Source organism: Pleurodeles waltl, chromosome 11 (assembly GCF_031143425.1).
Source record: "Pleurodeles waltl isolate 20211129_DDA chromosome 11, aPleWal1.hap1.20221129, whole genome shotgun sequence".
Lineage (NCBI taxonomy): Eukaryota > Metazoa > Chordata > Amphibia > Caudata > Salamandridae > Pleurodeles > Pleurodeles waltl.
Window position 1 is genome coordinate 710,548,814 of NC_090450.1, and position 27,245 is coordinate 710,576,058.

At 39.6% G+C, this 27,245-nt stretch overlaps 1 protein-coding gene across 3 annotated transcripts in view; it reads right to left on the minus strand.

Annotated features, from left to right (window-relative positions):
• Positions 1-5,347: 5,347 nt before the first annotated feature.
• The window catches only part of LOC138266030 (prosaposin-like), a 50,054-nt gene continuing 28,156 nt past the window's right edge, over positions 5,348-27,245 (minus strand). For all 3 annotated transcript variants that reach the window (XM_069214347.1, XM_069214346.1, XM_069214345.1), the window contains exons 5-14: positions 27,038-27,162; positions 24,143-24,325; positions 23,310-23,478; positions 18,069-18,214; positions 13,034-13,243; positions 11,825-12,011; positions 9,384-9,541; positions 7,774-7,854; positions 6,129-6,180; positions 5,348-5,538 (exon numbers count right to left, since the gene is read on the minus strand). In XM_069214347.1, the coding sequence (XP_069070448.1) occupies positions 5,468-5,538; positions 6,129-6,180; positions 7,774-7,854; positions 9,384-9,541; positions 11,825-12,011; positions 13,034-13,243; positions 18,069-18,214; positions 23,310-23,478; positions 24,143-24,325; positions 27,038-27,162 (1,382 nt within the window). In that variant the 3' untranslated portion in view covers positions 5,348-5,467. The remainder of the gene's footprint in view (positions 5,539-6,128; positions 6,181-7,773; positions 7,855-9,383; positions 9,542-11,824; positions 12,012-13,033; positions 13,244-18,068; positions 18,215-23,309; positions 23,479-24,142; positions 24,326-27,037; positions 27,163-27,245) is intronic.

The following is a 27,245-nucleotide window of genomic DNA, read 5'->3' on the forward strand; positions in this document are numbered from 1 at the left end:
GTAGGACAACATATATTGGTGACAAGGATAATTAAGAGTGTTTGTATGGAGGTTCCACCAAAAGCCAAGTATTCTTTGCTATGGGATGTGGCGCTGGTATTGAAGGAGATTGAAAACTGGGGAGTAATGAGCTCCTCTCTTTAAAGCTGTTATCTTGGAAGATGGATGTTTTGCTTTGTTTAGTTTTGCTAAGCAAGGTGCCAAGACATAAGTCTTTTGGAAGTGCCTTCAATAAGTTTTCCGCCAGAGGGTGTGATTTGAGGTAAGAAAGCGCACAAAGGCAATGTCAAGGATGATTTTGTATCCTAGAATGGAAGGTCATGATAGTTTATGTGTGGTAAGGTGTTTAAAGGAGTATGTGAAAAGAACTTTGAGATTGAGAGCTAATGGAAGTACTCAGTGTTGATTTTATTTAAGCATCCATATTGTGCAGTGTCTACGACTTCACTGTGAGTCAGTCTGGAGCACATTCTACTAGAGGGGCAATGGCAAGTAAGGCTTACATGGCAGGCAGTAGTCTTAGAGTTATAATGGAAGCATGCAATGTTTAACAGATTTTACTTTAAGCCTGTGGAGGTGCTGTAGAGAATATTATGGATGCAATTTGAACATGCATAATATTGGCCTCTGTGCTTTGACATAAAATGCAGATTTTCCACCTTTTTAAAGAATAGAAACTCAGGATTTTATTAAAGACATGGAGGCTAATATTATCCCACGCATGATCTACCAACCATATTGATGTGTTTGAATTTTGTTTTTCAGGACAAAGTTAAGAAGGCATTGAACGAGAGTGGATTGTTGGTATTATGGAGGACGATTATAGTTAACAACAAAAGAAGACTATTTTTTATTTAAGAGTTGGATTGGATTTTGAGTTATTTCAAGCAAAAAGAAGAAAGATCCCTGTGGGTTCTAGGGTTATGAGCATTTTCTAAGAAGTTCCAGAATGTTTAATGTTCTAATTCTGTTTCTGAGTTCATCTGTTGCTGCTGTGTATGAGGGCAATAAAGGCAGAATGCAAAATAATTGCCTCCGTGTCTTTAATAAAATCTTGATTTTCTACCTTTTAACACTGTGAAAAATCTGCATTATTCAACTTAAATGACTTCCTAACTGTTTGCCTTTCCTGTGGTCAGAAGACCTATAAAGAGCAGTGAAATCACTTATACTCTTATGTTTAGATTATGACAATGTCCTACCTGAATATCCCATCCAAAATATCTTTTGGCCATAATATCATTGGCCAAAATGCAGTTGTGGAACAGAATATCGGGGGTAAGAACATGCTTTTTATCTCTGTAAATAATGTAAATGTTTAAAATATAGCATACTAGTATATATTAATATTTTTTTTTCCTGTTTCTTTTAATTAAGTTTTAATTACAAGTTCAAGTTTTCAGTCAAGTTTACAAGTTTATTCTTGATAGTTTAAATTACTATTTGTTAACATATTTTTATTTAAGTTAATTTTTTTATTTTGAGGATTTGTTTGGTAGTGTTTAATTTCAAAAGTGTTGTATTTTGTATTTTATGAAATAAATAATGTTTTTTTAAATAAAACATTGGGCTAATTTTATTTTTAAACATTGCGGGGTTTTTATTTCATAGTGTTTTATTTTATGAATATGTGCATCAAATTGAAAATATTACATTTTAATTACATGCTATTTAATCAAATGTTAAATTATTTAAACATTGGTCATATTTGTTTATATGTGATGAATTGAAAAAACGTTTTCTTTTTTTCATTAGGGTATCTGTCTATTTTTTTTAGGAACATTGGTTTTCATTCACTTTGGGGATTATGGTTAATTTATTGTATTAAATATGTATGTTTTAAAGAACAACTGTGGGTTTATGTGTTTAATACCTATAATTATTTAACTGAAAACAAATGTTACAAATATTTTAAACATTATATGATTACTGATAAGATAATGTAGCACATATATATAATACATGTTTAATTTCACAAAAAGATGTCTACTTGCAGTAATATTGAAATAACAACACCCCCACTTCTTTCAAGGTATCTATTTTTCCCTAATGGTTGTAAGGCAGAGCTGTGTCATGATGGACCAAGCGCCATTTGGTTTTCATGTGAAGTGTCTAAAGTTCAAATATATAACTCGTAATTTTGAAGTTAAAGCATGAACTTTAAATAGAAAAAGATGGAAACAGTGAGCATGTATTGTGTCTCTCCATTTCCAACTGTGCCTAAAGTTCATGCATTATCTTGGAGAAATCAACACCTCCCATGAAAACAACAGCCACTTGAATCTTCACTGTACCGCCTCTAGAGTTAGAATATTAAATCGACCCCATTCAATTCATTCAGTTTTTCCAGTATTTTTTTGGACTGGAGCAAGAACAGGAAATATTATGCAGTAGGCACACTGTCTCTGTTTACGGCACAGAGCACCTTTAGACAGGTGCAGCAAGCACAAAGTGATTCCCTCTTTTGCCTGGGGCTGTGCCCTCATGCAAATGAGTATTTGAGAAATTAAAATGTAGGATGGAGAGGTTGCTATGATCTGTAAGAATTGGTTTTTAACTCTGCGAAGATCAGGTTGGGATTTGAAGTTTAGCAATATGTACTAGAATAAATTATAATATTCTTATTCACATAAAACATCGTCTTATACATATAATGGGATCTCAACGTTTTATTCCAGAAGCTCTAAAAGACACTAGTTAAGATAGGATTAAAAAAAGGCAGAAAGTGACTGCCATAAAGACATAAAGGGCCAGATTACAACCTTGACAGAGGGGATTACTCTGTCCCAAAAGTGACGAATATCCCATCTGCCGTTTTACAAGTTTCATAGGATGTAATGGAACTTGTAATACGGCAAGCGAGATTCCAGTCACCTTTGGAACGGAGTAATCCCCTCTACCAAGGTCATAATGAGGCCCTAAGTGCCTGATTGCAAGATTGGCGGTCTCCCCAACTTCCCAATTACGAATTTTCCACTGGGCTGACCGGCACAGTGAAAAATGTGCAGCAGCATTGTACTCAGCTCCACATGGAGCCAAGTGCAATGCCGTCGCACAGGGGGCCTCCCTAGTACATTTCGAGGTTGCTGGGGAAACGGTCCCCTGCACTGCCCATGGCAATGTTTCATATAGAGTTACATAGCTTGGGAGCAGATCCAGAGGGTCCTCTTCTTTTTAGAGGCAAAGAGCTCCAATTGGAGGGAATTCCTCCTGCATTATGACATTACCTGCTTGAGATGATGAGATTCAATGAGAGATTATTTGGATTTTTGGAATGGAACGATTTGAAATTGCCCAGAAATACATTTGTTGGGGAAGAGAGGGTGTTTAGAACCCCACAAAGGTGTTTTCCTGCCATGTGTTGCTGTGATTTTTACACATTCCTTCAGTGATGATCTCTCAGACCAAGGAAATATGGCTTGAAGAAAGAAGTTCCAGACAGCAATGTTGCTGCTGAATTTTGAAGGGTTTGTAAAATAGCTTGGGACTGACGTGATTGGCTAAATCATGGCATAGGCTTCATCACTCAAAATTTGGCAATATGAACTTAGTATTGCTATAGGTTTCTAACTACAAACACCTATATATGACTTGTAATGCTCTTGTGTGTAAATCTAACATACATACTCAATTTAGTAGGCACAATTGGCCTGAGCTCTGATTACCTCTGTTGCTTCAAGGCTTCAAAAGTACAAAACACATCTTTTAAACACATGAAATTCCTTTGATTTCAATCAATTTGTATTCTCAGTTAAACACCATTACATCTGAAGAAGAGATCTTCCCGTTCTCAAAAGTTAATGTACTCTTCCATGTTGCTATCAATTTATATCAGTCAAATTCCAGAAACTGTCACTGCATTACACTCTGATGATTAGATGCAATAGGAACTATTTAGTCTAGTTTTCAAATTTTTCAACGCAATGTGAAATAATCTTGTATATGTTTCATGAAGTTGATCTATAACGTTCAGGAACAGATTACTTTCTATGGATTTCAAGTATAGATTGAATGATTTATCTGCATTTCAGTGAAAGGTTGGATTTCCCTATTTTGGGAATTTGTATATACCTTTCAGGAAGATTAGATTATTTATATAGCCTGCAAGGACGAATGTGGTAATTTTTATAAATTCCAGAGTGATAAAAGGCTATATATTTCACAGAGATAGAGGGTCATTTAGATGATCTTCTCAGACTTAGGAAGACATTTATAGACACTATCGGGCAATTTGTATAGATTTTAGAAAGATAGGTGGCCAGTTCTATACATTTTAGGAAGGCAGTGGGCCCCCTGAATATGTTTCATGTAGTTACTGGGACATTTCTAAATAAATGTTTATTAGCTGTGGGGCACATACTTTCTACATATTGCAAGTACAGAACAGTGAAGGGTTCTTAAAATGTTTTGTAATTTGCAAATTTATTTGGATATTAGAAAAATGTGCCGATTCCCTGCACTGAGAAAGAGTTGAGTGTATGCACTGGCTTAAAGTATGTCACCTACCAAATGTAGAAATTTGGGTGTTTAGTATTTAAGAACATATTTACATTGTTACAAAATAGTGATATTTTTATGAGTAACTTTGATTTTTGTCATAAATTATTTTGTTTTGAATTCCCAAATCATGCATTTTTGTACATCTGTGTGAAAAATGGGGCAATTCACAACTTGCTGAGATCTTAATTTTGAACTGTTTTCAATACGATTTGCTTTGAGGTGAATTGTCCTACTGACATTTTAGGGATAAATGGTGTCATCTTTATTTAAACGAAAGGGTAATTTCCATGAATTTGAAGGGATGTGGTTGTAATATATTTGCACTTCAGAACTATGTCAAGTATCTTATCTGTAAGTGGTAGGATAAAAGAAGATATTAAGTGCTTTTTATAAATACCAATAACATGTTGGTAAAGATTGTCAAATGCAAAGACGTGGCCATTTATACATATTTCAGTAAAATGTGTCTAACTAATTTGCAATTCAGGAGGATGTGGGCACCTCTATCAATTTCAAGAGATATTTCAGTTAAGATCTAAATGTTCATGAAAAATTGTCTAATTTATTCATCACTTATCTATGACTATTTGTGTTTACATTTTTGGAGTAGGGGGTGATTTCTGTGTAAATGACAGTCATGTTGGTTAATGTTTTTACCAATGTTGGAAATCTGTGGTTAATATAAAAATTCGAAAAGTGTTAAAGGAGGCATGGACTACTGTATCATTTAAGGAGCTGTCCAACTAGTACTTCTTAGTTCCATTAACTGATGTGCATGATGTATTCCACTGTACCCTCGTCCCACAGACTGCATCAAATAACAGGGACCACAGTACAAGTGCTCAAGAAGAAACTTTATTTCTCTCCATTGTGAAAGCATCAGCAGCACTGCAGGTGATAAGGTGTGTTTCCACTTGCGAAGCTTGAGAGTAGCTGTTCATGAAGCTCATAGAAGGGCCAGTTGCCCTTAGACATTGACAATTGCCAGCTGAGTGGAACGCATATTTTCCAGGCCTTTACGTAGTGAGGCAGCACCAACTGAAGCAGGAGAAATAGATGACCATCAGTAAGGATCAGTGTCTACAATTGCTACATCAAGGCCGATAATATAACATAATGTGTAATCAGGCACCCCTTTTTCCACATCAAGTTTCCCATGTATACCTCACTGTAATCAAGAACTTTAGTTCAGTTGAGGTGAAGTAGAAATACATGTAGTCCATGTAACCTAATACTGCCTAATCTCCTCTTGGTGATCTATTAACCCCACCAAACAACTACATGAACTTAACCTAACCACCTTTCCCCAATAATGATCACACATAACTCCCATTTCCATAAAGCACCCCAAAAGAGCTGGAGTGAATGCATGGAATGGTTTGCTTGAGTGCACTGGACTAACCACTAAACCTTGAGTTCTGGAGCAGTGTGCTGCCCACCTGGTATTAAGTGCTTCAATGCCTCTTCAGGAGTATTAAGCGCTATATAAATTCAGATACAATAAAGAATCCTACAATTTACTTCATCATTCATATATTGTGGTGCCCCAGTAGGACGACTGTTTGCCACCTCTGGATAAGCAATGCATTGAAGGCTGTATGTACCAGGTTAAGGCATGTGTTACTCACATTTCACACCAAACTGTGGCTTCGGGATTCTTGCCTCACATGCACCAACCTCCTGTAAAAGCAAAATTCAGGTCATTATTCTGGCAAGTGCACTCCCTCACTAGCAGTCAGTGAGGACAAAAGAGTCTTTGGAGGGGTCCGAAGAAAGAGTGCTTCCACGTCATTCAGATTTTATCCACAGCTTTTGAATTATGAAATGGAGAACTAGTAGAATTATATTTTGTGGTGCTGTAAGGAAAGAACACCCATGGCTGCAATCCATCAATGACCATAACCTCTTTACAAATAATAAACAAAGAGTTCACTGTTCCAAAGTGACAACTCCTCAATACCAATTCAGAAGAGGGGAAGGGGTCATCAAAGCAGTTGCTTATTAGGAGCAAGGGCTCTAACCCACCATTAGGTGGCATGCTTCATCTTGGGTTTGCTCCTCATCAGATGCGGCACTATAGTGCCTGACGGGACCCGCAAGAGGACTCTTTGCTGGAGATCTTTTGTTGAAAGGTGCAGAAAAAAGTGGCATGGGTGTTGAGTGTTCCCTTGTCGATGACTGGTGAGAGACTGGAAGGAGTGTGAGTATAGTCAAAATTGACTATAGGTACCAGTGCTGTAACTTTACTCTAAGCTGATGGAACCTATGTCAAGGTTAAAGACAAAGGGTGGGAATTGACAAAAGTGATGATTTGGTAAACTACAGGGATGCAATAGAAACACATCAAACTGTATGCAGGATTACCTACACTACAATGATGTGGTCCACATGTTTCACTCCCTAAATAGTCACCAAGGATCTAACGGCGCTGCATCAGGACATACAATTGTGACAACCTAGTCCTCACTTAGAGAGTACAGCTCCTATAAATGTGCATGCAGAGGCTGTGGTCTACTGACCTACCCGTCATCCACAAACCCAGGTATAGGAGCTGTAGCATCCTCGATATCCCAAGGGCTCCTTGTCTGAATCTAGGAGGGTTACTTAAATTAGGCAATACATAACACCTATGTAAGTGCGATATGTTGTAGGCACACATTACAATGAGAGCACCCTTACTCTCTTAATGAGGACTAGGTTGTCCCAATTTTAGGTACTGATGAAAAGCCGTTAGGAAATACAAGAATGACTTTGTTGTCACTTCAGAAAAGTGAACATTTAAGCTATCACAATATCTGAAAGACATCAGTTCTCAGTCCCACACGAGCCAAGGTACGGTCTTCAGTCCATAAAAAGGGGTGACCAGAGTAGTTTCTGCTGGTAGATCTATTTCATAGGCTGCAGCCTCTGGTCAGTTAATTGTTGGATTTTGGGGGGCTAATGTTGTGCCATGAACACCCTTTAATCTCAAGCTCCAGGTGCAGTTCATTCCAGCCCAGTGGTCCCCAAAGTCACTAAAGTTTGATGTCTTGATCCAAGCAGCCTGGGAAATGTAACAGTACTCAAATGATGGAAAGATCCTTAAAAACAGTTTAATAGTGCATTGCTTGGGAAGTGACACCACCATGGGAGCCTCCATAACAGGCCATGGTTCTGAGGCTGGCTTAATCAGTTAAGAGAAGCTCACTGACCATTCCCTCATACTCTGCTCTTCTGGAGGTCTCAAGCATACCACAGTACCCTGATGGTCTCTTTCTGGACACTAGCACTTACCTGGCAGGTGGAGACTTTGTTCCAGGGCTTTAGTAGGGCATGCTTCAACATTGTGCCATAGGTTGATAGGAAGTTGTTGCACTGTGGGGGAAATATAAAGTGGCCGAATTAAACTTTAGTAGAGAGTCGAATGAAGAAACCTATATACATAAGAAACACAAGAGGAACATAACATGCAGAGCGAAATATGGATAGATTCAATGAACAAGTCTAACTGCACACTACAAAATCTGCAAAATCAGTGAATCTCAATTGGACCACATTTCACACGTTTCATGCCCTGGAATTCTCACAGTGATATTCACGGAGTCTGAGCCCCTCAGCCTGACCACACATCCCAGTCTCTGAGTCACATATTCTGACCCACACACCCATCTCAGAGCCCCTCACATTGACCACACAAACAGTATCATAAACCCTTTTTCTGACACCCACACGCCCTTCTCAATGCCCCACAACATGAACATACACCCCAGGCTCAGATCTCTGTATTCAAACTAGTCTCTCCATTCTTAGAAACTCCTTAACCTAGTCCATTCTGCCTATCTTTGGGCCCTTCTTCTGAGTGCGCCCCAGAGCCCCTTAACCAAACAACACTCCCTGGTCTCAGGGTGCCTTATTCTGTCCAAGTCCCCGGTACATTACAAGTCCCAAAAATCATTATCTTTGTTCGTGGGTTTTATTCCGTACTCCCAGGTTCTTCTTGGCACAAAAAGTTGGAGCTATTCAAAGAGTACACTGGACATTGACTGTGGACATACTTGCCTAATTTACCAAAACACCTGACTTGGGCATTTTCACCAGACTCCTTTATGATCTGTATACAAAAGTTAATGATCCTCATCATTTTGATGATGACTTTGCTAATGCTAATACAAGAGCCAAAACTCATTGACTTTATTCACAGATTTAGAAGTTATAGTATGACTAGCGGATTAAATGGTAGGACTCTGTTTATGATGTCACAACAGTGTTACACAGAGTGGTAAGAAACACCAACAGAGCATTTATAGATAAATGTGTAATAAAGCATTCATATTTTCTCCCTATTTTGTCCTGCATATATTCTGACTTACAGCTATGTTCAGACTTCTTTGTTCAATTACAGATGTTCAGATTCATACCTGTAGGTGTTTTTTAGTTTTATAAATGTGTATTATGTACATTTATATATTTATATTTATGTAGAACATATCACTTCTATTTATGAAACGTTCTGGAAGTAAATATATCAGAGTTAATGTACAAATTGCTTGGTTCTCAAAGTTATTCAGAAGGAATATGTTTTGATTGAAGCCTATCATACTACACATTTATTCTGTGAAAAGCTTTTAGATGGCTAATTAAATTACACCATTCTCAATGGGAAAATGTAACCTTGATGTGTGCTACCTGGCCTGAGGTTTATAGGAGTCCCATTGAATCTTTTAGTACTGCCCGCAAGTGCTGAAATATTAAGTCAAAAAGGCAAGTGGCACATGGACACCAAGACTGCCATTCTGTATGTATGAGGAATTATTTCCACATTGAGTCATCAACCCATCATTCCCCACCAACAAGCACATTTTTCCTTAAAATACTTAAAGGGAACACATTGCAGCAAAACTTACCATAGTCGAATTGCCAAAGTGTCCAATGCAGACATTTTCCAGCACTTGCTCAGTGTCTTTCTTTTGCATGTTGTCAGTAAGCAGAGGTTTCACAAAGCTGATGAATGCTTGGCAAAAGATGCAGGTTGGACTAACACTTGGAGCAGGAACAGGGGGAACTGCGACAGGAGACACAAGGACCATTCCAAGTGAAAATACTGTAAACAAAAAAAACGCCCACAAGGCGAGCCCCCACCTTGCAGTTGGTCCCATGAAGCGCAACATTATCTATCTATCTATCTATCTATCTATCTATCTATCTATCTATCTATCTATCCATCTATGTTTCTATCCACGTATATGGATGGAAGTGTATGTGGGTGTATGTGAGTTTATGCATGCCATTCTATAGATAATTACCTAGCAATAGATAGATAGATAGATAGATAGATAGATAGATAGATAGATAGATAGATAGATCACCCAGAATCCTAAGTTTTGTTGGCTAAGAGAGCCAGTGCTAACTGAAGGGAACCATCTCAAGGGGGAAATTAGCAGTTATGTGGACCCTAATAAAAGAAACATGTAATATCGACAATAACAGTTCTTTCAGGTGCCACTGTGTTCATTTTCACTCAGAGTGGTGGTCCCAGTAACAATAACACTTCAATATACAAGTAGTATAGCTATGTTGAGTACTTGAACCTTAGTTCAGATGGAATCTTCTCCTATATGGCTCCTTAATCTTAAAAAAAACAAATCACCAGAATCTGTCTGGCAAACTTTTAATTTGGGCGATAGTCACAAATCTCCACATCTTCCCATTGAGTGTTTTTTTTTTATTTGAGAAATAGGTAGGAGTATTTTAAGCAGAAAGGCTTCTTTAAATATTGTGTGTAAACACTAGTGAGGAGAGAGAAACTGAATAGTTTAGCTTTTTAGAGAGTACTGAAGACACTTGAGGAAAGAGCCATAGATTTGATGATTTGAGAAAAGGAACATTTTGAGAGGGCAAAGAAAGGTTCTTGGTTTTAAGGATAAGAAAGATCCTGTTAGAGAGTGTGGTGGTGGTGGAGTTTAAGGTGCACGGGGGCCTGGTGAAAGGGCAGCGATTAATAGTGGAAACAAAATCTTTCTGATAGTGGTGATATTATTGATATTATTAGCAAAAATATTAAGATGTTGGATGAGGTGATGGTGGTCTGTGGAAGAGGATCCACCTGGGAGGGTGTGTGAGGGCAAAGAGTGTATTGACTTTGTTTGTCAAATGTATTGTGAGGCTAGAAAGAGAGATAATTAAGTCTTGACAGCACCTTGCCATCATCAAGGGCAGCATTGTGGTTAAGCGCAGATCTGTACAATTCAGAATTAACAGTGGTAAGTGTTATTCTCCACTTACAAAGGCATGTGCCCAGCATGGTTCTTGGCAGGAAAATATAGGAAAACATCAATGGTTAAGGATGGGGTGGATCAGGTGAAAATGAGAAGTGGCTTTGGGAAATTGTGGGTGGAGTGCAGAGTGATTTTGGAATTTAGTATAGTGTTTTGAACCACCTAGAAACAAAGCCTTGCCAGCCAGAGACTCCTTTTTCAGAAGAATATAGAAGTCCAGGCAACTAGTTTTGTAGTCATTCATAGGTTCTAACTTGCCAAGGAGTCATTGGACACCAGAAAATACCCAGGACAGCAAATGTTAATTAGAGAACCAGTCTTAAAAAAACAAGGACCATCTTCACAATAGGCGACTAGATCTTGACATCATGAGAGCATCTTCTTCTCAGAGTAGGCATTGGGTTCCAGCACCGATAGTGTCCAACTGGAGGCCCAAGAGGAGAACTCTCCTCTAGGGGCAGAGATTGCAAACCAAGATGGTAGTCCTATATCCTTATCAGGTCATCAACTACCGGAAGAAAGAACCTAAGGTCAGGGTACCAATCAAAGATCCTTATTGAAGCACTCTCACACAGAGATCAGACATCATCCGGGAAACCCCAGTTCGACATATAATAGCACCATTCAACCTCCAAGAGATGATGGAGACATCAGTGATGTTGATGCAAGTACCTGCAACCTAAACCACAGAGGAAGCAGCCTAGGACTAGCTGTCCTTGATTCGTATGAGCCTCTTAACAAGATGAAGTGAGCAGAGGCCAGATCAACAATCCTAGATCTAAAAGAACCCTACTCTTTAGAACAAACATTAGAGTATAGGCTTACAGTGATAGACCCATAACAGCATCCATTCCCAGGGACAGGAAGCAAATGCCAACATGGTATCAAAAGGCCAATGAGAGCATACTCTCTCTGCAGTAAATGGCTAATCTCAGGAGACCATGCTCCATAGGTGAAGTGTACAATGATGAGAGAAGATCGGAGCCCATGGGCTCTGACTTATCTACTTGAGGTCTAGATTTGACATAACAACTTTGAAATGCTGGATGCGTCCCACCTCATGGCCGTACCTACAATGTCCTCCAACTCTTGGCCTTCACACATCTGAATCTGTGTGCAGACATCTTTAGGGATATCCCCATTCTTCACAGCTTCCACAACATCATCTCTGTTGTTCTCCTTCATGTTTGTGCAGATTTCAAGGATACTCTCATCCACCTCATCGCACATGGAATCAACAGCTCCATTGATAGTATCCTATAAAAATATAGGATGTGTTAAGCAAACAAATGAAAAGGAATCTGGAGAGTGTAAAAGACTTTCTATAAGGTGAAGAGTGAAAGAGGGAAACATATAGTGATCCGAAACGGTCAATACCACATATAACATTTCATCAGTGATTCCCACCACCATTGGCTATCGATTATAGATTTACAACTCATGCATGTATATTGGACAGCTGTAGTTTTAGGTCTTCTCAACTACAGCTAAACTAAAAATCACCAGAATTGGAGAGCACACTAAATGAGGATAAGCTGTTAGTGCTTTCAGTTTTGGGGGGTTGTCATTCAGCTGTTTCTTGTGAAATCTCACTGTGGAATTTCTCGTTGTGACATTAAAAATAACGTTTTTAGACCCTGCTTATAACTTTGCAAAGTTTATTACATATATTAGGCTGCATTACTTTGGACATTTTGTAAGTGCTGCGCTGTTTTCAACAGAGAAGGGAAAAAGCATATGCATAGGTAATAGGTATTTTTCTGTGTGTATGTGAGGTAGCCCATCATAAATTTAGTTTGTGCTATGACATCGTATTTAATTTTCTGAATTAATGTCATTGATGGCTAAAGGTAATATGTTATTTCTAGTGATTCGAGGAATTAGTCTGTAAAGAATAAAGGATTTCTCTTCTGTTCTAGCAATCAATTTCTAGGGATCAGCTATTTATCCATTTAACCATGAAATTCCGTAATCCAAACTGCAACTTTAAGCACTGTTCGTAGACCATCTTTGAGTTGTGGAACAACTTTCCCCTTTAACTCTGCTTGCCCTCCACCTCACCCACCCACAGTTCTGTGTAGTTACTCTGCCTTGACAAGAATGGAGAAAAAATGGGGTGCCCCTGGTCTCTCGCTAAGGAGAAAAGGGTAGTAGAAGCAGATTGCTGTACCTGGCAAGAGGCTTCCAAACACCAAGGAGAGAGTGGTGGAAGTAGAAAGGTATGTTTTAGTGCAGTGCTAGAGCCCAGACCTGTCTGACATCAAGGTTAAGTCACTCACGTCATCAAGATTTTCCCCAACATAATTCTGTAAGTTTGTCAAAATCTTGGTGCAGCCTGAACATTTCAGGTCACTTTTGTCTTTTCTCTTCTTGTTTTTCTTGTCCTTCTTTCCTTTTTTGTCCTTCTTCCCCTTCTTGTTCTTTTTCTTCTTTTTTTTCTTCTCCTCGTTGGTAGCATCTTCAGGAGCACCATGTGACGAGGTTTTGTGCTGTGGAGGTGATGGAAAGAAAAGTACAAATCATTGAGATATGGACTTCAATTTAATAAGGGTTTCCTAGGCACTTGCTCTGTGCTGCACAATTTGGCACTGTGCAGCAGATATTTTTAATTGTAAGTTGGCCTAATGGTTTACATCATATTCCATTGCTCCTGTCACTTGCTCCACACGCAAAACATTAGTAAATACCTCTAATAGAAAAGTCAGGGGGTGAGCTAGAAACGAGGAGCTAGGGTGAAGGGCAAACATGCAGTATAGTAGGCTTTGAAGAACTCCTAATGACCCTGTGATGCATTTAAAAAAAACAATTTGTACTTGATACACTGGCTTTGTCTTACACACACACACACACAAACACACAGTCCCCAACCTTGCCCAGCCTGATTGAACTTGTAGCAGGGTCCTTGGTACTAGGGCCTACTCCTTACAGCCTGACCTGGTTGTAACGAATGCAATACAGGCACATAATAGTTTTTTCTCACAGGAATAGTGTAATCCAAACCATCCTAAGATATCTTCAGCACTCAAAGTCCTTCTCTATGATCCCTTTTATGTGTAGGGAGTGGCGGTGAGCACATGCCTCTCTGAAGGGTTTCTCTCAGATCAAATGTAAACCATAAAAAGTCATTTTTGGTCAAAGACATATGTAACTGAAAATGGCTAGATTTATCTGTTACTTAACACAAAAGAGGTATTAATCCATATAGTCTTCTATAACTAACAATAACCAATAAACCTAGACTAACCACTAACCTTAGGTTCTGGAGCAGAATGCTGCCCCGCGTAAAGTGCTTCAACACCTTGTTAGGAGTAGTAAGCACTAGATAAATGCAGTTACAATTACACTATAATTTCAGGTCCACTGCAATAACTCTCCTTTGAGGGGTGGAAAGTGGTCGTTACAAGCTTCCATTGTGGAGCAACTTTCAGCCGCCAGTCACTTTTCCGTTGCCCTTCTGGGACCATTTATACTACAAATGTGAGGGAGTAGATATGATTGGATAGTTTGAATGTTTGACAAATCATATTTGAGCAGCCTGGAAAACCAGAGCATTCCATAACATTTTCCCTTTCAGGGCTGAGGATGCTTGTGGTTTAAATATATAATGGTGACATTTGAATGTGTGTTCTAGTACAGTGTTGATGCATGATGCACCAGGCCCCTCCCAATTGTGGAATCTAATGGCTCACAGAAAGTATTCAGGCTATTTGTGAAAAAACTGCAACGACTACATTCTTGGGAAAGGCACTGTGAACATTGCACTGCTAGGCATCTTGAGTGCCAAGCCTTCTACTCTGTCACTGCGCCATGCTTGCTTGTTCACAAGTGATCAGGCAGAACTCAATGGAATTGTATGCACCAAATACTACTGCTTCAGTGACCTGTCAACACGTGTGCACTGTCCAGGCTAGGATTTTAAATAGGCCTGGGCAGAGTTGTGACCCAAAAACTCTTCTGCACTATGTGGAGTTCCACAAACGGAGGAGTGTGTTGTGTCATGCCGTTCGCTCTGATATTTAGCACCAGGTGTTTATCCCGCACTGAAAAATCAGCACAAACTGCACCCCATACAGCGCAAGAGGGCGTTGCTTCTTTTCTGCCGCTCAAGCAGCAATTTCCTCAACACGAAAGGAAGGTTTCTCAACTTAAGCGGTCGCGACCATATGCGGCCGCTCGCATTGAGAAATCTCGTCAAGAGGTGGTCTGGAGTAAAATTTTCTCTACTCTTTAAGTCCACTTCCTTAGTGTGCGTTGTTTTAGCGTCAAGAGGTAAATATGGCGCTGGAGCGCTAGCATCATTTTTAGGAAGGGAACGCCTACCTTGCATATTATTGTCGCTATTCAGCCCAAGGTGGGTTTGCGCTTCCTAAAAATGATGCTAACTCAGATATGTGGATGCTAGCCAGGTCAAAATATAAATATGGAGTTAAGTTAGCGCTGCTTTAACATAAAAAAATTATGCTAAAGCAGCGCTAACTTTCCATAAATATGGGCCTTGGTGTCTGTGTATATTTATCTCACGGGTAAAGTGCCTTGGGTCCAGATACATGAAAGCATTTATGAGGTTGCAAACAGCCCGATTTGAAAAATCAGGTGACTGCCACCGCAAAATGCTTTTTTGAAATTTACTACAGGCAAATTGGGATTAACAATTCACAATTTGGGATTGTGAATCAGTATTTAAAAGAGCTGTTTTAGGGTGTCCCTCCTAAATACCATTTGCAGTGCAGTATGAATGTTTTGCAACCGAACTCCAGTTGCAAAACATTAGTATTTTACCAACACTCCAAGGAGGTGGTAACCCCAAGTAACCACTTCCCTTTTGAGAATGTAAAATAGTCTATTTTTTTAAGAGCAGGCAGTCATCCAATGATCCCATGGTCCTAGGGACCACTGCCTACTCTTGAAAAATGAAACTTAAACTTTTCTGGTTTTTAAACACATCCCATTTTCTTTAGGGAAAATGAGATACTTTTTTTTTTTTATGCATTATTTTAAAAAAATCACAGACATCACAAGGACACTCTTCGGAGCATCTGTCGCTCTTTATAAATTCTTGTTGTTGTTGCTGCCCCCAGCAGACCACCATTCCTGTAAAGGCAGCGTTTCCCAGTGGTCACAAATTGTGACTGATCTTATTAATATTCAGGAGGTAGGTCGATGTTATTACCAAATAGCGATTCGGAAAAAGTCACTATTTGGAAATCCATATCTTAAAGGTACATACACCTGGCCCTAGGTTTGTTGTGATCCTACCACGATCTTTGTTTCTATCACACTTCAGAATTAGAAAAAGCAATATGCCTCATTTGCTACTAAAATATTTCTAAGTATTTGCAAAATTTAATGACAAGTATTTCAATTTTGTGTGTTGAAATCTTTTGACATATTGCTGCCTTCTACTTTCACACTCTCTGTGCTCCATGAGGATTGCCACTTGGTTGCAAAATTCACTGCTTTGCACTACGAGAAGGGAAAAGTAAACACCAGTCTCCACATTAGAGAAAAACAAGCAGAAATTTGTCAGAAGACATTGCCTGACATGTGACCTTGTTTTGAATGCATAATTTTTTTGTATTTCCATGTTGTTTTCTATTTGCTTTTTTCGTTTTTCCCCGTCCCTTTTGACACCTTATTGTGTAATAATGCTGTGCAAGTTTATATAAGTAAGCAAATGGATCGCTAAATTATTAACAGCCACTGTACTGTTGTGTGAATGTTACGATTAATAAACAGATAAGAAAAAAAAAAGTAAACTTAAAAAAAAAAAAAAAATGTTACCTGCCATATACTGGACAAAATACGTTTTGCCCGTGCTGCATATTATTTAGAGAATTTTATCTTTAGAGAATTCGAGCCATCTGTATCAGTTCAAGTTGTGCACTGTTTTACACGTTCAAAGAAACATATCACAGACAACCATTAGCAAAACCACTGTCTGGTTTTGGCTATTAGCCTTTTGACTTTGTCAATGCTATTCTTATAGTCATGGTTTTTACAAAGACCTTATTGTTGGGGCTGCTTCTTGGCCCTCGTCAATGTAAAAAAGAAAACTGTCTAAATGCTAAAAAATGTTTTGGTCTCAAAAAGAACACATTATCATAGCATTCCCTGGCAATTAAGGGAATTACTATGTTTGTGTGGAAGTGCTCTTTGGGAAATGGCAGAATGATGTCACTTCCACTGAAGTTAGCCAATGGATTAACTTGGCTGACCTGCTGCACCATGCTATGTGCTGCAGTGAGCAGGAGGAACACTAGCAAACAAAGCTAATGTATGAAGAGGGCTGGTGGAAAGACCCTATGAGTAAATATATTATACACATGATTTTAGTAAAATGTAAAAGTCATAGCTAGTGCCAGACCTAATGAATTGCCTTAGCAGATGTATCTGTTAATCAGCTACACCATCCTAGAATGGTTTGATACATCATATGCCAGATACATTGCTGAATGGAAAAAATGAACAGAAAGCAGCTCCATTGAATACTGTTCTGGGGTATAGCAGTGCTCAGTGTATGACAACAGTGGCTTTCAAAAGTATATTGCGGTGGCATGCCAAAATTGAACAGTACTAGTTTTGTGGCTGTGAGTTGGAAATGTGAAACTAGCATGCTTTGTTACTTATTTACTATTCCTTTATAGTTTATAGAAGAATAACACATTTTAATCTTTGTGTCAACATTGAATACGTTACAGTAAGGAGAAACACCAACACTTTTTTAGTGAGCATTGTGTACGTCTTACGTATTTCTCACCACATAGATCATAGGAGTTTTGGTCGCCATGTTGAAATAAGCCACCTTGACAAATAAGAGTGACAGGAGTTCTTTTATATGTCTTACGTCTAAGTGATACTGCATTTCGTTCACAAGCAGCATAGAGTAGCCTACACGTCAGAATCTTGAATCGATCACCATCTTAAATCACACCACACCACAAAATCACAAATGTCACTTTAACAAATTCCAGATACCCATGTAAAATATCAGAAAACAGCAGCCCCTTTATAGCTGTGCCAGCAGGTTCAGGGAGGGGTGGGACTTGTCTATGGGAGGGGAGAGAAGGAGGAGTGGAGTCAGTGCACTAAGAGCGCATATCAGTTTGGCTGTTTTTCTTAGGCCAGACAATCTGACATGTACACATAGGTTTCTCCAACCTGGCTGTGTTGTACAGCCGGGTTAAAGAAACTGCACATACTCCCACGCGGTATCTGAGTGGAAGGACAAGCCGCTCAGACAAATCCTAGTGCTGCTCTCATGCTAGGTATAGCATCAGAGCATTTCAAGGTGAGAATTGTTTTGTGAAGGCTTACCTCTGAAGGGACGTTCTGCCAGAGCTCCATGCAGTAATCGTCTTTCATGCATAGTGAGGCTGTCTCTTCACTTTGGCACCAGTATTCGGAGCCTTGCAGGCACAGTTTTGGGTCACCTAGATGGGACAGTTCCAGATCAGTTTCCCCTGCATCAAGACAGAGAGGAACACAAATAAGTGATCCACGATTGTGAATTCAGAAATAAACAGCATGATTACCGTAAAACTTAATTGTTATCTAGCATGGTAAGATTCTGACCAAAAATGTTTACTTAGCAGAAATAACAGTACATAGATTGGTGAGGGAGGGGTGGCTAGCATAATTTTGTGACTAAGGGCCTTATTAAGAGTGGGTCAGTTAATTGCAACTCATGCAGCAACACTGTTTACAAATGAGTGAAAATTATAAATTTGAAGGTCTTTAACGTATCCGATAATTATCGAATGCATTAAATAACTCAAGCTTTGTTAAATATTGGCAGGTCAATTTTGCTGAAAATTAACATGGGAAATATGTACATTATTTACCATATCATGCGATGTTTGGTGCATTAAACACAAAAATCCACGTTATTCCCCACAAACTCCTAATAGGGGCTATATATTGCACATGATTAAGCACCCCGTGGTATCGTTATTTAACAAGTGTGCTAAATAGCACCTACACTTATAATCACGGCTTAAGTAGGTAAGGTGTGGAATGCTTGCAGCATAATTATATATCATTGAGATCTGCGGTGGCTGCAGCTGGTCCTAAGGTAACTATAACTTGCACCGCCGCCATGCACAGTTATCTTATCAATAATTTTACTGCAGATGTTACACTCACATTATCAATGATGTCATCAAAGATGTCATGAGTGCTGTAATTTGTGAGGTAATTTGCAGTCCATGGCAAGGGCTCGAACTATAGTTACCTTAGGGCACAAGGTGTAGTTTCTTGAGAAAACTCTAACTAAAACTGAGGAATTTCTATAGGTTGGCACATTTAAAATGTGAGTCTAACTATAAGTCCCTGTAACCTTTGTGTTTTTTAAGTGAATTTCTATGTTTTTTAACGTCCCTGTAACTTTTGTTTTTTTCAGTGAATTTCTATGGTTTATTTTTACCTAAAGTGGTTTTCATTACTATACGTTAATCCAACCACCGCTCCCCATGGCGAAGGCCAGACCCTGCAGCCAATCACGCTAACCAGCCAACCCCACGCTACGCACAGCCCTTTGGTTGTGTTCAGCAGGAGTTGGCACCGGCCTGTCTCTCTAGGTGACAGGGTGTATCTGGGTGTGATAGTGGCTGTGAGAGTGTCTGGGTGTGAGAGTGGGTGCATCAGTGTCTGTGTGTGTCTTTGAGTGGGTGTGTGAGGGTTTCAGTGGGTCTGTGAGTAGGTGTGTGAGAGTGTGAGTGGGTCTGTGAGTGGGTGCGTGAGGGTCTGAGTGGGGCTGTGAGTGGGTACGTGAGTGTCTGAGCGGGTCGGTGAGTGGGTGTCTGAGTGTCTGACTGGGTCTTTCTGTGAGTGTATGAGTGTCACTGTGTCTGTGAGTGGGTGCATGAGTGTGTCATCCTGCCTGTGATTGGGTGTATGAGTGACTGAGTGGACCTCTGGGTAGGTGTACAGGTGTCGGTCTGGGTCTTTAAGTGGGTATGGGAGTGTCTGAGTGGGTCTTTCAGGAGGTGTAGGAGTGTTATTGTATCTGTGAGTGGGTGCATTAGTTTGTCAGTGTGTTTGTGAGTGGGTGTATGAATGACTCAATGGACCTCTGAGTGGGTGTACAAGTGTCCGGGTCTGTGGATGGGTGTGTGACTGGGTCTGTGAGTGGGTGCATGACAGTCCGAGTGTGTCTGTCGGCAGGTGCGTGAGTGTTCGAGTGCGTCTGCGAGTGGGAGTAAGGGTGTCCGGGTCTATGAGTGACTGAGCGGACCTCTGAGTGGGTGTACAAGTGTCTGTCTGGGTCTGGAAGTGGGTCTGTGAGTGTCTGAGTGGGTCAGTGCATGCACCAGTGTGAGTAAGTGTGTGAAAGTATATATATCTATATATATATATATATATATATATATATATATATATATTCTTTTTCACTGTTTACAGCCCCTATTTCCATACCCCGGGACCGTGCACTGGTTGATAAGATGACGGATGCAACTTTCTCCACACGTTGTGGCCAGCCAATCACAGTACTGCCTTGTGTCGCGAGGAGCCGCAGCGCACTGTGCAGCAGCCACAACAGAACCGCGTCCCTAAATATGCAAATTTGGGTTTTCTTTAAATTCTTAAAAATACTGAATGGATTTACACCAAATAACAAAAAGGGCTCTTTTTGGGCCAAGAGCTACCTTTCTGCCAAATTTGGTGCAATTCCGTCCAGTAGTTTGGGCGCTATGGCTGTTCAAAATCTCTAAGGAAAAATTAATAGGGAAAACTTGTTTTGTGACCCCCCCTCATTTTTCTCGGTCCCCGCTTGACAGGTCACCCCAAAACTTTCCAGAAAGCAGCTGAAGTCAGAGTTGTATTTTCTTGGAAAATTTAATAAAGATTGATCAAACAGTGCCAAAGTTATTACTAAAACAGAAAAAACACTTTTTCTTTAGAAACTAGGCCCTAACTATAACTACCTAGTGGCAGTCGCCACTACGGAATATCTATATATGTATGTGTTTATCTAAATATGTGTGTGTGGGTGTGCGTGTGTGTGTGTGTGTGGATAGAGATATATATAGAGAGAATATATTATACATATATGTGCAATATGGTAATATGGTCTAATATTGCAATGGAGGTGTTCTGGTGATATCATAATAACCGAGAAGGCGAAATGATCAGTGGTCTGTAAATGTCACCAGAACCCCATTATGGCAGTATAGGACCATAGTATACATGGAACCAGTAACTTAATTTTTAAATCACATGTTTACTTATTGGAATCAGAATGTCCTGGCTTTGTTTTCCTTTCTTGAATAAACTGTTAATACATCAGAGGAAACGGTGAGGGTCAGTGAATGTAAGTGATTCTGTGGCTGCAGCTTTTACCATGTAATTATGAATTTAGTGCAGTTGCCTCGTAATTTACCAAACTTGCAGATTTTACCAACAATTTGTATCCCATTCCGAATGGGTACAAATGATACTGACAAAGAATGTAATGCAGATTTGCATTTCTTGCCACACCGTTTAAATGACCTTGCTGCATAATTTGATCCTCCACACTGCCTAATCCTAGTAGCTCTGGCAATGTTAAAGCTCTGCAGAGTGGTTTTGGTGATGTCTTGATGATGAAATCTGTATTTCACAGGCGACAGTGAAATGTTTCCCATAATTTTCAGTTCCCTGCAAAATATTGGTTTAAATGGCATATGCAGATGAGCAGAGTGCTACTTATTACCATTGTCGAGTGTGAGGAGGAGTCGGTATTTGTGAGAGGCAAAGCCTCTTCACATCTGCAAAAACGGGCTACTCCATGATGGGTGTTGATGTGTGCTTATTTTCACAATTTACATCTTTAACTAATACAATAGGTAATTTTTAATTTTATATAATTTTTTACACTAAAAATATACATTTCAGTTAAAAGTCAAAATAATGTATGTATTTTAACATTATTTCCTATGGTGTGATATTTCAAGTCTCCAACTCCAATAGTTCCTATGGTAGTGTGTTGCAGCACCTGTGAGCGGCCATGTGTGGTGCGAGACCTACCTCAGTGCTGGGCAGCAGTATATTTACACCCTATTTTAAGTCTGTAGCAACTTTAGAAGTGGAGTTTGTGCATAGCGTGACCTTTACTCTTTTATGGGTGCGTGTCTGTAGTATCATGCCACCCCCTAAACCTTGCTTTACGCTTACCTAAACTACTCCTATTTTTGAGTAATTATTTCCCATTTTCCTACCACTCCCCCTTATCAAGCCCACAAATACATGTAAATCACAAACTTATGTGTGGGATCTTTACCTACTTGACACATATGTGAATAGCATCTTGAAGTACATAAGTAGTTCTACTTCACATACTTCAAAATGCATTTTGTGACTAGTACCCTCAGCAGCTTGAACAAAATTCTGCATGATCCCTCCCTCATTGCCCATACATGGATCTTTTAGGGGTTCAGCATTGCACCCCCAGGTTATGATCTTTCACAGACCAGTACATTGATACAGCCAAACACAGTGGTTCTGGAATCGTAACATTAATTTAACCAAAAACCCATCATATGAATTAGAGGAAAAGGTTGACATAGTAGCTTCACTGACCCAGCTTCTCACCCACACACACCTACCATGCTCACATTAAGACACTGGCTTTCTCCTCCCAGGAGAGACAAATGTACTCTGTGCCCATTTCCCCGAGGCACCCTGAGTGCATCTGTTCAAAATATTGACAAAGCGAAAGTAAAAGAAAATACAGTGCTTATAGGTGATTGGGTGTGTTGGGTGTTTGGACTGGTGACATGAAGGAGATATGAGAAAGTGCATTCAGGATACAGTTCAAAGAGTGTGCAGAAGAAGAAAGGGATGAGGTGTACGATATGCACATGGAAGACAAGTGGAGACTAATATGACGTACATGTTTAACATGAGTGAACATAAGAGGAGTGACTTATACACTCTGAAGCCCACTACCGCTTCCATAGGCCTCAGCAATGTTTCATTCACAGTCTCACAATTACTGAATTGAGACATTTGCCATAACAACTATTTATAACAAAATCATTGTTGTTACTCATTTAGCATAACAAACAACTATTGACAAAGCCAATAGCCCTACTTGGTTTTAGATGTATATCAGTTGTTGTGGTATATCTGGAAGCAAAAACTGAAAGCTCAGGAAGGAAACAAAATACCAGCTGGGTGACACACTATGGGAATATCAGAAATTTAGTTTACGTGTTTTAAACTATGCTCATAATTTCATAGTCCGCACCCCTTAGAGACAGCCTACTTTTTATCATCCCACTTAAAGCCCTGCATAAACCACATGACCGAAGATCTGGTGGTTTGTGTATTTCATCAGTACCCAGATGTTTTGCAGTTATTAAGATAACTGAGTAGCTATACTTGTGCACACTGCACCTACTTCTGTCATCATACTTAAGTGGTTGTTACCATGCTTATAAATTGAGTGGAGGAATACAAGAACCTGTTGCTTCAGAATAATCGTTTTGGGACACTACACACCTAGTCAATGTTTTATGTGACACACCCGTGACTCTTGGAGGAGAATCACTTCCAGGGTCCATGAATGATCCTCACCTGGGTTTTTGCACATGTTTATGCTGGCACAGAATGTTGCTGGATCCTTGTGCTCTTCGAAAGCCTGTATAATCTCCTCTCTGAATCTTCTAATCACCTTTTCGCAGGGCCACTTAAAAATAAATGCTAGATTGTTGCACACTTTGTCCAGTGCACTACTGACCTCTTCCTACAGCAGGTGCGAGAGAGTCGGGGAAATAAACAGACAATGAACAAAAAGATGGTTTACTCACATACATGTGCTCATATATGAAACATTCATTTTATTTGTTAAATACTGAAGGGGAGGAGGTTTAAGATTAAATGAAGAGAGGCAGAACCTGTACCCTCCTGGGGTGGATGGCTCATGAGACTGGCAGTGGGATAGAAAGCTAGTCACCTTTAGAACTAGACTGCCCCTGGTATTGATACAAGTGAACAGAGCCAGCCTTCTTATACTATATGAGCCCAAGGTCTTGGCGTACAGATTGTATGTGCCATATCCTATAGGGCTGACAAGATCGGGACACGGATATTTGGTTCAGTCATCTTTAGAGTTGGACACACACACACAGAACCAGTGTTGTTTTAAAGATTTTGGGGCCATCTGTTCATACTTTTTCTGCTAATCAAAGCCCTCGTGATATCAAACAAACTTTCAGAAAGAGGTTCACACAGAAACAGTTGAACTATCCCTTTCCACAGCCCACAAAAATCCTTGCATGACTGTAGCAGGAATCCAGAGCTAGTCATCCCCCAGAGCTACATGACACGAGGAATTAGACTCATCCTGCTATTCCTATGGTGAAATCTTAGAGGGGACTTCACACACAGTTTCACGCTTTAATACTCACATCGTTGTGGTCATTAGCCACTTTTTGTTTCAAAACCATGAATAGCATTTTGCAGACATGGCACTTGATTCCCCAGCCGTCACTCATCTGGTTTGTTCCCTGTTTCCTCCTCCACTCCATGTTCTCCCAGAAGGGAGTCTTCAGACTTTCAGAAGACTCTTCAGTTCCCGAACCAATCAATGTCTGGGGCGAAAGCAAATAGTAAAAGTGAATAAGAGTTCATTCTACATACCCAGGACCCGGGCCTGCCTTTCACAACCCACCGGGCAGACCAATCCACAGGAAAACTGGGAGATTTACCCGCAGGAGATTGCTACTGAAAGCCCTTTAGGCCTGAGGTAGAGTCAGTCTCGTCTCTAGTGTGCCTCTCAAAGGTTGGCCAAGCAGGATCAGTCAGATATAGGTTGTCCTGCTGGCTCAAAAAAGTGGGTCAATTGGGACAGAATCAGTTATATCATGTCAAGCTGGTGTCAATCAGAGACCTCCAGGACTGGGATCAAGTCAGCCATATGTCATGCCAGTGGCTTAAATAGTCTGGCGGGAGAGGGAAAAGGTAGTGGTATCCTAGGGCTGTGTTGTTTGGAGACTGGATGGGTAGCAATAGAGTTTATCACAAGTCTGATTGGTGCCTCTGAAAAGGTGACAAAGATGTTGAAAAGCTAATTGAAATGCATGCCAGACAATACTTCTGCATGGCTATTAGAGTTGGAAAAATGAGCGAAACATTCTGATGGAAATAGCTAATGTACATTTCAAAATACTGTTTTCACTGTCCCAATATGCATCTGGAGATGTTTTCTTCCATTGAGTATGTGACCTACCAGTTTAATGACAGGGATGAAATTGTGTGAGTAAGGTTAGTCTATTTTATAAGTGGTGCAAGTAAGACAAACGTTTATAGAAATGCTAAGCTACCCTACAGAACTACCTTAAACAGCCAAAACTCTGAAATGGAAAATACCACTCTGATGACTCCTGACTAGTTACAATCCATTTTGAAGAAATGCTAAGACTTAGAAAGTCATGTCCACAAAATACAAATGCGTTATTACATTCCACATTTTGCATGCCCCCCCCACATGTTTTGAGGACTTATGATCCTCATTTTTTTTTAACTCACACAACTTTAACTCTGTTCACTAAGGCACTGATGTACCCTCCCCAGTGTATGTGCTCTGACCCCTAAAACATAGTAAAATTGTCCAAGTTAGAAGGTCAAAACGTTGACCTTATTGGCTTCATCACAGTCAGCCTGAAACTGCGACTAGTTCCCAGTCGACTGAGATCAGTAATTTCTTATTAGCACTTTATTTTTATTTGGTGCTTTTTGTCTCAAAGGATTTAAAAATTCATATCTCCTCCCCCTTGTAGGATTTTAGTGGTTTTGGTGTACTTTTCTTTATTATTGTTTTCATAATCCTTAGAAATTGGTTGTGGGATTTTAATTACATTGTGTTTAGACTTTTTGACTGTTGCAGTGTTGCAAAATGCGTGCATAATTTCCAAAATTAAGCCTGCCTGCTCTGTGCCACAGCAACAGTGGTTGAGGTCAGGTTTAAATCATTGAAAGTTCGACCTGACAGGATTTGGGAACTTATTACTTGGGAATGACTCACATCCTCCTCAGCTAATAACCAATTTTCTTACAAAATGATTTCCATGGGCAAACCATTTTCATGATAAATAACTAACTAAAGGGAAAAATGATACCAGACATAGGGTAAAATCCCAAGTTAGCTATACAATAATTTCAAAACATATTGTAATCCATAAAAGAATATGAATTGTAACAACAATTAGGCCGAAATAAATAAAAGACAGGGTGTCCTATATAAGGTACTAACCATTGCTGTTGTGTGTTTTCTGTGTCAACTGTTTTTCAGCCCAGACAGAGACCATTAAGTGAAAGGTTAAGTACAAAAAAAACAGATGAAGGAGACACAAAGTGAGGGTGAAAGGAGCAACACCAGACTCCTTTGTCAGGAATCCCCACGATAAAACAAGAAAAAAAATCTAAATAGCAGGGGAAAGGAAAGATTTAAGATGGTCAGGTAACAGAAAAAGTTGTTTTGTTTACCTCCACTTTAATTTGGAGTCATTAATTTACTGCAGTCCTGAACAGAATGCTGACGATTACATATAGGATTATATATGGGTAACAGTGAATAACCGATGAGTTCTGAGTGATATGAAATAGAAAACAAGAGCATAGAAACTTGTTTTTTTTTGTTTGATTTCTCTTATCTCTTTCTAGTTTTACAAATTTTTAATTTGAAAATATATTTTTCATTTTTGTTAAAGTATAATTTATTTATCGATTGTTAGTAACGTTAGTAATTTTTGAAATGAGTTGCATCCAATTAGCAATGTTAATGAACTTGACCAAAGCAGTTTGCGGGGGAGGGCAGTCCGCAAGTATCCATTCATATCTTCACCAAAACGAAGCCTGTGTTAAGTTTCTGAGGCTCATTTCTGGCTCCTTCTGATATTTGGTATATTTGTCCACCCTAAAATAAATTGGGAGTAGACAGGCCACGTCACGTATTTCAGAGTTGCAACAAATGTGGGATAAAAGCTTCCACTTGCTAGGAGGAAGATAGACATAAAATCTGAAATCAGCCACCCTCAACTCCAGCTGCTTGAAGCCTCAGCCACTGTTTCCTAGTTTCCTGCAGTGCTGTAAAGTAAGCCAGCATGATTAAAGGATCACTAGTGTGCATCATGATTTTGTATTAGTTTAAAAAATCAATCTGATATATAGCGAAAGCCTTCTCCAGGTCACACCTAAAAATCAAAAAGAAAGGTCCCTGTTCCATTTCTCTTCTTCCTTTTTAAGTCAATACAAGTCCTAACAAAAAAACATTTCACGGAGATAATCCTTTTTGGAAGACTTACCCAGCGCTCCATGCAGTAATCTTCTTTCATGCACAGTGAGGCAGTCTTTTCACTCTGGCACCAATATTCAGGGCCTTGCAGACACAGCTTCGGGATCTCCAGATGAACCTGCTCCACACTAGCCCCTGCTCCACCAAAGCACAGACAAGAAGACTACTAAGTGATGCACAAATGTGGTTTAGAATATACAGGAAAATATTACAAACTA